This window comes from Microcaecilia unicolor, chromosome 2 (genome assembly GCF_901765095.1).
Source record: "Microcaecilia unicolor chromosome 2, aMicUni1.1, whole genome shotgun sequence".
NCBI classification, from domain to species: domain Eukaryota; kingdom Metazoa; phylum Chordata; class Amphibia; order Gymnophiona; family Siphonopidae; genus Microcaecilia; species Microcaecilia unicolor.
The window spans coordinates 87,267,364-87,280,810 of NC_044032.1; the positions used below are offsets into that span (position 1 = coordinate 87,267,364).

The window sequence follows — 13,447 nt, forward strand, 5'->3', positions numbered from 1 at the left end:
AGCCAAGTTCTCAATCTTTTAACAGCCGGTTTCTTCATACAAAAGACCAGCCCTCCAGTATTGGGGTTTATATAATTCCTACCCTACGGCTAGGGCAGCCTCCACCCATTCCATGTTCTACTCTCACTGTTCCTCCTGCGCTGCGCTGGGCTTACCAAGACCAATAAAGAATTCAGTGTCCCAAAACACAGTCCATAGATTACACCACGCTTATGACACTAGCAACTTAGCTTTATTGCCTTGTCATCTTCAGGGGTGGCTCTTGCCTCCTCCAGACTCTCTTAGGTCCATTATCTTCATACAGCTCCTTAGCCATTTCAGAGCTTCCTGGCTCAGCCTTTTACTTTTTCTTGCCCTGGGTTTGTGCAGTTCTGTTTACTTCTAGCTGGCCTCTATGAGGGGGGAATTCTCTCTACCCTTTTCTCAGCTGTGGCTCTTTCTTTTCACTGTTTGTCCCCATCCTTTCTTTCCCTCTGTCTGGCTTCTGGGTTCGCCAACCCCTCCCACTTGACTGGATTCCATTCTGGGTTTCTCTCTCCACCTGGAACTCTAAACCCTTCTCAAGCTCCTTACCAAAACTAAATGAAAACCACTTCTAGGGCAGCATGATCACTTAACCACCACACTGCCTATGCCCACCTAGTTACGTCTCTAACACAAAATGCCCTTAACATGAGAATTAGAATGCACTTATTTTAAAAACACATGCAGGTACTGCATTTGATCTGTAGCAGTTAACATGCTCCAATATGTGCATTAATGGCCTAATGCACTTAAGTAAAATGTCTTCTTAGTTTTCAATGTTCGTTACCTACAAGGTGCAGCTACATCTACTGTGTTACCAGTTACTTGATTCCTACAATCTAACATGTCCCCCACATATATCAGCATTCTGAAGCTTGGCTTCCACTATAGACCACAGTTTTCAGTGTTAATTCAACCCCTAGAAAGACATTTTTTCTGTGAGGATTTTGTAGGTCCTACTTTATGTTCTACAAATATAGTAAATTCTAACAAACTTATGATTGGATTAGATTAATGGTCCTAGCATTGGTTGAAATTGTATTGACATCTAATTGGTGACCTCCCTGATGAGTGTTGAGCATAATATATTCAAATTCAAATTAGTAATAGTAGCAATAAAATCAGCAACAATGGAATCATTGTCATCCTATAAATGCAGTGCTTTTTTTGTGCCGGTACGCGACGGTACGGCATGCCGGCATCTTTTTTTTTAGGTCGGAAGATGTGCTGGAGCCGACTCTCCGACGTTGTGCTGGAGCCGGCGCTCCTCCCTCCCTCCCTTGAGCTAGCCTGGAGTCCCTCTGCGCCGCCAGATGACCCTTCTGCCACCCGACCCAGCCGGCACCTGACCCAGCATTTAAAAAAATCTACAAGCGGCGGTACGGTGCCTCGTGTCTGAGTAAAAGAAGAAAAATCGCTTAGTTGGCCGGCCTTCCCTCACTGTGTCCCACCCTCTGATGTAACTTCCGCAAGGGCGGGACACAGTGAAGGAAGGCCGGCCGACGAAGTGATTTTTCTTCTTTTACTCAGATGCAAGGCACCGCTCCGCCGCTTCGTTTTTTTTTTTTTTTTTTTAAATGCTGGGTCAGGTGCCGGCCGGGTCAGGTGGCAGAAGAGGGTCGTCTGGTGGCAGGTGGGGACTGGGTCGGGGAGGGGGGGGCTCAGATGGCTCAGGTGGCTGGAGGGAGGGGGAGCAGGGGAACGAGGGGAGTCGCTGGACATGGGTGGAGGGCAGGGGGGACAGGAGGGTCGCTGGACATGGGTGGATGGCAGGGGAGGGGAGTTTCTGGACATAGGTGGAGGGGCAGGGGGGACAGGAGGGTCACTGGACATGGGTGGGTGGAGGGGGTTTCTGGACATAGGTGGATGGCAGGGGAGGGCAGGGAGGACAGGAGGGTCGCTGGACATGGGTGGATGGCAGGGGAAGGGGTTTCTGGACATAGGTGGATGGCAGGGGGGGCAGGAGGGTCACTGGACATGGGTGGATGGAGGGGGTTTCTGGACATGGATGGAGGGAAGGGCAGGGGGGAGAGAATGGTTGCTGGACATGGGTGGATGAAGGAGAGGGAAGGGAGAGAGAAGAAATGCTGGACATGGGTGGATGGAGGGCAGGGGAGAGAGGAGGGTTGCTGAACATGGGTGGATGGAGGGGAGGGCAGGGGAGAGGAGGGCTGCTAGACATGGGTGGATGGAGGAGAGAGAAGAAATGCTGGGCATGGATGGAGGGGAGGGAAGAGAGAGGAAGGAGATGAGATGAGGGAAAAGGAAGAGAGGAGAAAAACTGCACATGGATGGAGAAAATAGGCAGAAGCTGGATCCATTGGACAGTCAAGTCTGCGGAGGACCCAGCTTTTACTTATGGATATAGAGCAAGAAATGAAGAAGAAAGGAGGAAAGTAAAGAAATAAATGGAAAGGAAGCCCTGGAAACGGAGTTAAGAGGACAGATGATAGCAGAATCAGATACTGGGCCAGCATGATCAGAAAAAGAAAGTCACCAGACAACAAAGGTAGAAAAAAATCATTTTATTTTCATTTTAGTGTCTGGAATATGTCCAATTTGAGAATTTACATCTGCTGTCTTATTTTGCACTGGGTATACTGGAGCTGTGACAGCTTACAGAAATGATTTATAATGAACAAAAATCAACGTTATTTTTTCTCCTATACTACTACTAGTATAATATTTTCAATGATGTCTGTTTATATGTGCCATGGCTGGTATAAGGGGTGTGCCTAGTGTGGGCGTGGCTATAATAGGGGTGGAGTCATATGTGGTGACTCCGCCCACAGTGAGTACCGGCACCTTTTTTTCTACGAAAAAAGCACTGTATAAATGAATATCAAAATATATTGAAAAACCAAAGTATGTTGTACAATTATAGATAATAAACAATCTTGTATTTCTATCCCATTTCTTGTGGATTTTTAAATTAAAAGTACTCCCAATGTAGAAGTTACTGAGTCCAGACTAACACTAAAGGACAGTCTCATCTATAATGTTTGATGTTTTTAAAACCCTAAGGTTAAAAAAAACTTTTATAAATAACAGCAAGTTGTCCTCCTTTTCTGCTAATATGAAGACTATATTACATTAAGTAACCAGATGGACATAGAGTCAGAATTGGATCTTCTTCACTACTAGGAGTCACCAGTGCTATTTTTTGCCCAGTGCTAGCAGGAGCAAATGGGGATTACTCTTGTCCTAATCCTACTAGACTCCGGGGATTTGTCAAGGTGGGCCTTTGGGGGGGCAGGCATTTGCTGATTGAGAGGCTTTCCTGGTAAGGGGACTTGAATTGGGGGTGTCTATGATTGGAGTGAGGATCAGAGAGGGAGAGGAGCTCACTGTCACTTTGGTCAGACCCTTTAAGAAGTGCCAAAGAGCATCGAGCTGCAGTTTAACAGACCAATACCCTGGGATACTAAGATAATACTGCAAATGAAGTTGATTGCAATCAGCTTTATTCATATACCAACAGAGTGACTAACCTGTGGTACTGAGTTGTAGTAATTTTTTACCGCACCTTAATAAGTACCCCTCTGTTCTAATATTGAAAGGGAAGTAATGCTTTATTCAGTTCTTTCTAGTCATACAAAATCTGCTATAGGTGAGTAACTTTGATACAACTAAAGTCAAATAATATGAAGACATAACTTGTAAAATGTAACAGTGGAATAACATTTCAATTTCAGAATTATGCAAACATTTGTTACACAGCAGTGGAAACGGAGCAAAGAAAAATCTAATTGTTTGCACAAGAAAATAACAGATAAGAAGGTAAAATCCCCTCTGCACATCTTTTCTACATTGCGCAGGTAACATAAATTCTGTGATCGTTTTGCCTTACTTTATACACAAAATGAATGTCCTTTGCTCTCCATTCTGGGTTCCTGTTCATTTGTTGCTTCTGACATGATGTTTATGTACTTTGTTTTCAGGACCCATTGGAATGTAATGTGTCATAGAAATATAGAAAATGACAGTAGATAAAGACCAGTTATATATCACCAATGAAAGGGAAGACAGTACCAAATCCAGTCATATAAATATAACTCTCAAGGTAATTGGCAAAAGAAAACTATCAAAAGAAGACAGCTCTGTGAAGTGCATTCGTATTGTTTGAAAGGGTAAGGGAAAAAGCCTCTGATTGAAGCCCAACCTCCAACCCAATAGTTATAGGTTAATAACAAGGATGGAGTGTTTATGTATGCAAATGTTGGGTATATTTTTCGTCATAGGCAAAAACCCCCTTGATATACATAAATGCTATCTCCACAGAGTATATGAGGGATCCAAATAAAGCATGAAAGAATCAAATCCAAACTTAGCTTTCAAGTGCGAGTGCAGGAAAATGTGTGAGTCATTGGTTCAGCACTCCGACTCTGGCCATAGTTTCACTAGAGAAGTGCTGTATCAAGGTGCAAGTAACCAGAAGTAATCACTCACGAACAAACTTGGCCAGAGTCAGCGTGCTGAACCAATGACTTGCACATTTCCCTGCACTCGCACTTGAAAGCTAAGTTTGGATTTGATTCTTTCATGCTTTATTTGGATCCCTCATATACTCTGTGGAGATAGCATTTATGTATATCAAGGTTTTTTTTTTGCCTATGATGAAAAATATACCCAACATTTACATACATAAACACTCCACCCTTGTTATTAACCTATAACTATTGGGTTGGAGGTTGGGCTTGAATCAGAGGCTTTTTCCCTTACCCTTTCAAACAATACGAATGCACCTCACAGAGTTATAGTTGTGTTCTTTTGAGAGTTTTCTTTTGCCAATTACCTTGAGAGCTATATTTATATGAGTAGATAAAGACCATACAGCCTGTGCAGGCTGCCCGTCCATGCCAACTAAGCAGCTCTACGATTCTTTCCTTTTTCTCTTAGAAATAACTCTGTGCTTGCCCTATGATTTCATGTATTCAGATATAGTTCTCATGTTTGCACCTATGCTGGAAGAAGCTGTTCCATCCATCCACAGTGCTTCCCAATAGGAAATATTTCCTTAAATTGCTTCTGAGCCTATCCCCTTTCATCTTCCTCTTATGCCAGAAATTCCTTTCAGTTAAGAAGCTTGACTTCACTGCATTTATTCCATGGAGGTATTAAAATGTCTGTGTCATTTCTTCCCTCTCCTGCCTTTCTTCCGAAGTATACATACTGAGATCTTTTAAGTCAGTCTCCATATGCTTTACAACAAAGATCAAAAACCAGTTTAGTAACCACCCTCTGAATCAACTTCATCCTTTTTATAGCCTTTTGAAGGTGCAGTCTCCAGAACACTACTGCAAATAAGGTTTGACCAGGGACTTAATCAGAGATGCCATCGCCTCCTTTCCCTGTTGGCCATTCCTTGCCCTGTGCTTTAAAGCCATATTAATCAACCAACCTGTGTAATCACCTTATTCCCTATATACCTCCACTGGCCGTTAAGCCCATTAAAATGGGCTGTATTGATATGTTTTATTTTGATGTGTAACTCCCTCCCAGCTCCAAGGCCCCCCACCCTTCCTCCTTCCCTCCCAGCTCCAAGGCCCTCTGTCCCTCCCTCCCAGCTCCAAGGCCCCCCTCCTAGCTCCAAGGCCCCCTGCCCTCCCTCCCAGTTCCAAGGGCCCCCCTCCGTCCCTCCCAGCCAGCTCGAAGGCCCCCCTCTGTCCATCTCTCCCAGCTCCAAGGCCCCCCTCCTTCTGACCTCCCATGTCTAGCATCCTCCCTGCTTCCCTCCCAGCTCCAAGGCCCCCTCCCAGCTCCAAGGCTCACCCTCCTCCCAGCCAGCTCCAAGGCTCCCCTCCTTCCATCCCTCCCAGCTCCAAGACCCCCCTCCTTCTGAGACCTCCCATGTCCAGCATTTCTCCTGCCCCCCCCAGGTCGCCGCCGCCCCTCCCCCCCCCCGAGGTCGTCACCGCTACCCCCCCCCCCCCTCCACCCAGGCCGGGCCCTCTGTTCTCCATTGAACTTACAGCGCCGAAACTGCAGCAGGCAGATCAGCTCCCATCGGCCTTCCATCCCTGCATGTGTCCCGCCCTCGTGTGACGTAACATCGACGAGGGCGGGACACAGGCAGGGAAGGAAGGCCAACGGGAGCTGATCTGTCTGCTTCGGTTTCGGTGCTGTAAGTTTAATGGAGAAGAGGGGGTCCGGCGGCGACCTCGGGGGGGGGGAGCGGTAGCGACCTCGGCCGTTCCCTTCTCAGCGCAGTTTCCCTCTCTGTTCCGTCATCACGTCTTGACGCAGGGGCGGGACAGAGAGGGAAGTCTCTACTGCGCATTTGCAAATGAGTCGGTCACTTGCCATTTATATGTTTGATGTGCTCCATGAACCTCTTAACAGTGCCATCTCCAGTAAGGAAATGACTGGGGGCTACACTTAAAACTGCCTTTAGCTATCAGGCTCCAATGTTGTGAACTCTTTTTGTCATTGACTTATAATGTAATGTATTCATATTCTGTGTTCTGGGCCAAAGTTAAAGCCTGGTTGTGCAAGCCTTAGTCTATAAGAAGCTGCTATTGTATTGCATTGTATAATATTAAGTTTAAAAAGCATATTGCATATCTTAATTGTGCTCTATTTTATTATATTTGATAAATATTTTACATAATTTAGATTGTACTCTTCTGTTCTTTGGATTAATTTACCAGGGCTCTTCTGTAATTCAGTATTAGATAAAGTAGAGTGGTTAATAAAAAGAAATAAAATAAGAAAGAAAGATGAGGTAATGGCTTTTTTGTTGGATTAAATGCATTTCTTACTAGCAATATTGTAATTGTGCTGTGATGATTATGTCTAAATTGAAATGTTGTATGTACAAACTTATGTACCCAAGCATCCTTCTGCCTTTTGTCATCATATTTCTACATGTTTGATCACTTTAAGATTATCAGATATAATCACCCCAGGTCCTGCTCTTCTTTCGTGAATAGAAGTACTTCACCCCTCTATACTGTATTGCTCACTGTGGTTTTTGCAGCCCAAGTGTATGGCTCTGCATTTTTGTAGCACTAAATCTTAACTACCAAATTCTAGACCATTCTTTGTTTTGCTAGAATCCCTCTTCATGTTATCCACACCTTCCATAGTGTCTACCCTGTTGCAGATTTTCGTATGATCCACAAACAAGCAGACATTATCCAACAGTTCTTTTACAGTTTTGTGTATGAAATGTTAAAAAGAACTGGATGAAGGATGCTGGTCTCTTATCTGCAGAGTGAATGCCATTTACCACTATCCGTTATCACCTCACACTCAACCAGTTTCTAACCCAGTGTTTATCTTTCTGCCCTCTCCCAGGTATAAAGGTACTAGTTACCTGGAATGTCCAGGACTCCAGGGATTATGGTCCTAATGCCACCAGGTGGAGATACAGAAAGACACAGCTATAGTAATATGAGAATAATCAGTAATTGTTTATTACACTTACCAATCAGGAATACAATTAGAATACATAATATAATTAATTCTCATATGAGACAGCAACCGGGACACAACTATGACCTCTGACATTAGCTCTCTGATTGCCTCTGGCCATGATTCTCCTTTTCTACCCTTTTCTCTCATAGGCTAGTATTGGAAGTACAAAGTCATTCTAACATATTCCAACATATTCAAGTAAATTATATTTTACAGAAGCAAAGTTCTTCATAACATATTTGCTTATCATAAGTAAGGTCAGTAAGGTTGTCCTACTTTGCAAAAACCGTCTTCCCAGCAACCAAAGTTGTGTTGTAGGTAAGAGGAACCCGAATTATAGCTACGTCTTGCAAGGTTCCGCGTTAGGAGTTACGGATCAAGAAAGGGATCTGGGTGTCGTCGTCGATGATACGCTGAAACCTTCTGCTCAGTGTGCTGCTGCGGCTAGGAAAGCGAATAGAATGTTGGGTGTTATTAGGAAGGGTATGGAGTCCAGGTGTGCGGATGTTATAATGCCGTTGTATCGCTCCATGGTGCGACCGCACCTGGAGTATTGTGTTCAGTACTGGTCTCCGTATCTCAAAAAAGATATAGTAGAATTGGAAAAGGTACAGCGAAGGGCGACGAAAATGATAGTGGGGATGGGACGACTTTCCTATGAAGAGAGGCTGAGAAGGCTAGGGCTTTTCAGCTTGGAGAAGAGACGGCTGAGGGGAGATATGATAGAAGTGTATAAAATAATGAGTGGAATGGATCGGGTGGATGTGAAGCGACTGTTCACGCTATCCAAAAATACTAGGACTAGAGGGCATGAGTTGAAGCTACAGTGTGGTAAATTTAAAACGAATCGGAGAAAATTTTTCTTCACCCAACGTGTAATTAGACTCTGGAATTCGTTGCCGGAGAACGTGGTACGGGCGGTTAGCTTGACGGAGTTTAAAAAGGGGTTAGATAGATTCCTAAAGGACAAGTCCATAGACCGCTATTAAATGGACTTGGAAAAATTCCGCATTTTTAGGTATAACTTGTCTGGAATGTTTTTACGTTTGGGGAGCGTGCCAGGTGCCCTTGACCTGGATTGGCCACTGTCGGTGACAGGATGCTGGGCTAGATGGACCTTTGGTCTTTCCCAGTATGGCACTACTTATGTACTTATGTACTTATGTCTCTTCATTATCTGCTTTCATGGTCAGCAGCAAATTTCCCCTTACATTACTATATTCATGCACAGTATTCTCCTGTTATGACTCCATATCTGCCTGTCTCTCCAACAGAAGGGCAAGCTGATATGAGATTCACATTCTGTGTAACTCTTATTCTCCGAGGACAAGCAGGCTGATATTCTCACATGTGGGTGACGTCACGTCGGCCCCGGAGGATTTTCAAGCAAAATCATTATAAGTCTCTTCTAGAGTGTTCCGTCGCGTGAGACAAACACACCGCACATGCGCGCGCACGATTTCCTGCCCGCCACGCGGACACGCTCCTCAATTGTTTTCTTTCCGCGTCTGAGGAGACATGGAGTTTCACTTCGCGCACTTCGTGTTTCTTCGGGTCCCCGGAGTGAAAGTTTCTTCGAATTCGCTTGTTTAAAAAAAAAAAAAAAAAAAAATCAAATTTCCTTTATTTCCTTAATTTTTCTTTGTTTTAAAATTTCCTTTCTTTTTCGTTTGCAACCGCTCTTAGGTCGCTCGGTCGGGTTTTCCCTGCTTTGTGTCCCTTTTTTCAGACACCATCGCGTCCTTTGATTTGGTGGGGGCGATTTTTCCCGCGATGTCATCGAAGACGCCCAGCGGTTTCAAGCCATGTGCCCGCTGCAACTGGGCCATCTCTGGCACTGATCCGCACTCCTGGTGCCTTTAGTGCCTTGGGCCCGACCATCTTCAGGAAAGTTGTAAGTTGTGCCTAAAAATGAAGAAGCGCACTCAGCTTTCTCGAGAGGCCCAAAGAGAAAAGCTTTTTGGGTCCGGTACCTTGGCATCAACGTCGAGGGCAGCGTTGGCATCGGGAGACCGGGTACAGGCTGCCAAAAGACCGATGCACGCTGGGAGCAGTGATGCATCGAGCGGGTCTCCACCTGCCTCAGCGCCTCCTGCTTTGCAGGCCCCCCGGGACCGACCTCTATCGGACCCGGCCCCGAGGAAGCGTGTGAATTCCACGTCTTCCTCACCGGTACCGAGGAGTCTCGATGACGGGCGTCGGATGAAGGCCAAGAAGCACCGTCATCGTTCTCCTTCTTGACACGGTACCGCGAACTACGGGTCATCGAAGCATTCGGTACCCGAGAAGCGTCGATGCCGAGAGGATCGCTCTCCCTCTGTTATGGAGGTATCGACGCGCAGGTCGTCTGGCAGCCCGGTACCGGCTTCCCAGCCTCTGCAGATACTGGCACTGCAGCCTTCCCCGACAGCTTCTGTAGATGAGCGCATCAAGGCTATTTTCCCTGATTTCATGGAAGTGGTGCTGCAACATTTGCGCCCGGCACCGGAGGTACCGATACCGACGGTGCCGGAGGCTCCTGCGGCACCGTGCCTTTCGCCGGTGGTGAGGTCTCCTTCTCCAGTACCGCTTCCGGTATCGGGGTTGGCAGCCTCCCGGGTCGACTCTCCATTGCCTTCGATGGAGGAAGCTTCACCGGAGTCTCCTGGGGAGTCGACTTCTCGACATCGTCATTGAGGTCACCACACCTCCAAGTCGAGACGGGCTCGGATCCGGGCTGCTCTTTCTGAGTTGTTAGCCCCATCCGATGATGGCTCATTTGATGAAGATGGGGGTCATGGAGTTTTCTCTGCCGAGGATTCTCTAGGTCTTCCATCTGATTCGACCCCCTCACCTCAGAGACAGCTCTTTCCTCCAGAGAGCTTGTCTTTTTCATCTTTTGTGTGGGAAATGTCTGAGGCCATTCCCTTCCCTGTGGAGACTGTGGATGAGCCCAGGGCCAAGATGCTCGAGGTCCTGGATTATCCATCTCCACCTAAGTCTTCTACCACAGCTCCTTTTCACGATACACTCAGGGAAGTGCTGATGAGGAACTGGGAGAAGCCTCTTTCTTGTCCAACTATCCCCAAAAAGGCTGAATCCCAGTATTGGATCCACGGGGAACCCAGGTTCGTCCGGCCTCAGTTGCCTCATGACTCTGCAGTGGTGGATTCCGATCTCAGAAGAGCTAACTAAGAGTTCTAGGAACTTTGCCTCAGCGCCCTCGGGACGAGAACATATAACCCTGGATTCTTTTGGGAGGAAGGCGTATCAGGCTGGCATGCTCACTTCAAAAATTCAGTTCTACCAGTTCTTTACGAGCATTCATTTGCGGAACTTGGTTGATGCACTCCCACCGGAGCAGGCCGAGCCTTTTCGCCAAGTAGTCAGGCAGCAGAAGGCGTGTCGCAAGTTCCTGTCCAGGGGCATTTACGATACTTGCAATGTGACATTCAGATTTTCTGCTATGGGTATAGTGATGCGTAGATTTATAGTCTTTGGTCCACAGCAGAGTTTCTATGGCCTTTCAACCGGCTGGAACACAGAGCGGTTCACTAGACCTTGACAGCTTTTTAATCAGTTGTCGGGGGCAGTCGAGTCAGAATCCTATCTGACGGTGTGACAGCAGTGGCATATATAAACACACAGGGAGGCACTCAAAGTGTTTTGAAGGCAAACAAGGCTCATCTCCTAATTCGGTGGGCAGAGAAGCACATTCCATTGATTTCAGCAGCTCATATTGCAGGAACTTTGAATGTCTAAGCAGATTATCTGAGCAGGAACTTACTAGATCCAATGAAGTCTTCACATTAGTAATGCAGAAATGGGGGACTCCAGTTCTAGATCTCATGCCCTCCATTCACAAAGCAAAAGTTCTGTGGTTTTTCAGCAGAAGAGAAGAATATAGTTCGATGTGACTGGATGCATTGCTTCAGATATGGCTGGAGACACCTCCTTTATGTGTTCCCGCCCTGGCTGATGATCAGCTAAGTACTTCACAAAATCCTACTTCACCAGGAAGTGTGATCCTTGTGGCATCCAATTGGCCTAGAAGGCCTTGGTATGCAGATCTAGTTTGACTTCGAATAGATTGACCATTTCACCTTACTCCTCTCCAGGGTCTTCTATTTTAAATAGTAAATTCAAATGGAGGATCCATCCTCCTTTTGTCTTACAGCCTGATTCTTGAGTGGTTGAAGCTAAGAAAAAATGGGCTGTCCAGAAAACGTCATTACCACATTGCTTCAAGCTAGCAAGAGTTCTGCATCAACGGTATGTGCTGGAGTTTGGAGGTTTTTGAAGCTTTGTGCTCAGAAAGAGCTATTTCTCCGTTTTTCCTTGCCTCAGATTTTAGCTTTCCTTAAAGAAGGTCTTGCTTACAACACATTACGAGTTTAAGTGGCTGCATTGGCATATTTTAGGGGATGACTTCTCCATTCTTCCCTGGTGGCAAACCTGGGTGGTGGTCACTTTTTAAAAGGTGTTAACCACTTCTTAAAAGGGTTCTGGCCTCCTCTTCGTTCTCCTTGCCCAGAATGGAATCTCAATTTTATGCATAAGGCTCTACAGAAAGCACCATTCGAACCTCTTAAAAAAAAAACTACTACTGCGAAGGACCTCACCATAAAGTCTGTATTCTTAGAGGCAGATGCAGCAACCAAACGTAAAAAAATCTAAATCGTTAAAGTCTCTAACGATTTTAAAATAACGAAAAATGCACCAAAAAAAAAAGTCACACATGCTGAGATCGGTATTGAAACATACAATGTATCAAAGAATCACAATACACATCGTTAATCGGCCCCCAAATCATGCGCAGAGCAGCCAAGCGTTATGTTAGCTGCTCTGCGCATGCCACAAACAGTCAAAACACAGTCAAATCACAAGCACATGGCTCCCAAATCAAAACAAAAATTAAAAAAAAGGGTCGGGAGGGGGCAAGGGCGCTCATCAGGAGCATCCTGTACGGACGGCCTTGCCCCCCCCCCCGCTGCTCCCCACTTTCCGCCGCTCCCCCACCCCGAAAAAGCAAAATTCGAGCAGCCCCTGCCCCCCTCCCTTCCTCACTACTCTCTCACCTCAGTTCCGCCTCCCGACATCCTCCGTCCTGTGCACCGCCCCCTTTTGGGGTCGCCGCCGCCATTCCCCTCCTCCATCGGGCCCCCCTCCCTCTTACCGGGCCCGTGCAGCGCCTCTCTCCTCTGTCCGAAGGCGCTGCACGGGCAAGAAGAAAGCCTGATGCCTGCCTTCGCCCAGCTTCGATGGCGCGTCTTTCTCCTGCTGGGCCCGCCCCTGTCTGACGTCAGTAACCTACGTTGGTTACTGACGTCAGACAGGGGCGGGCCCAGCAGGAGAAAGACGCGCCATCGAAGCTGGGCGAAGGCAGGCATCAGGCTTTCTTCTTGCCCGTGCAGCGCCTTCGGACAGAGGAGAGAGGCGCTGCACGGGCCCGGTAAGAGGGAGGGGGGCCCGATGGAGGAGGGGAATGGCAGCGACGACCCCAAAAGGGGGCGGGGCACAGGACGGAGGATGTCGGGAGGCGGAGCTGAGGTGGGAGTAGTGAGGAAGGGAGGGGGGCAGGGGCTGCTCGAATTTTGCTTTTTCGGGGTGGGGGGAGCGGCGGAAAGTGGGGAGCAGCGGGGGGGGGGGGGGCAAGGCCGTCCGTACAGGACGCTCCTGATGAGCGCCCTTGCCCCCTCCCGATCCTTTTTTTATTTTTATTTATTTATGTTTTTCTGACGTCCTTTGGACCAATCACAGCGCTTTTAGCTCTGCTAATGCGCTGGGATTGGCTCAAAGTTTGTTTATTTTTTCTCTTAATGATTTTTCCTGGCACAGAGCTGTCCTAACGAGTGGTCCAGACCTCTCGTTAGTTTTCCTGCCTTTTTCCTGCGTAAAGGCAATCGGAAAAGGTTAGTGCATGTCGTTTCAATGGGGTTTTCACACTAATTGCTCATCTCCATTCCGTTTTCGTTAGCTGCTGGCTTCCTCGGTAAAAGCCCTTTGATGCATGCAACGGATCAAA

The 13,447-nt window shown here is 46.8% G+C and overlaps 1 protein-coding gene across 2 annotated transcripts in view; it reads left to right on the plus strand.

Moving 5' to 3' along the window:
- The window catches only part of PARP8 (poly(ADP-ribose) polymerase family member 8), a 583,039-nt gene that overhangs the window by 257,033 nt on the left and 312,559 nt on the right, over window positions 1–13,447 (plus strand). For both annotated transcript variants that reach the window (XM_030193114.1, XM_030193115.1), the window contains one exon: window positions 3,720–3,842. In XM_030193114.1, coding sequence (XP_030048974.1) covers window positions 3,720–3,842 — 123 coding nt within the window. The remainder of the gene's footprint in view (window positions 1–3,719; window positions 3,843–13,447) is intronic.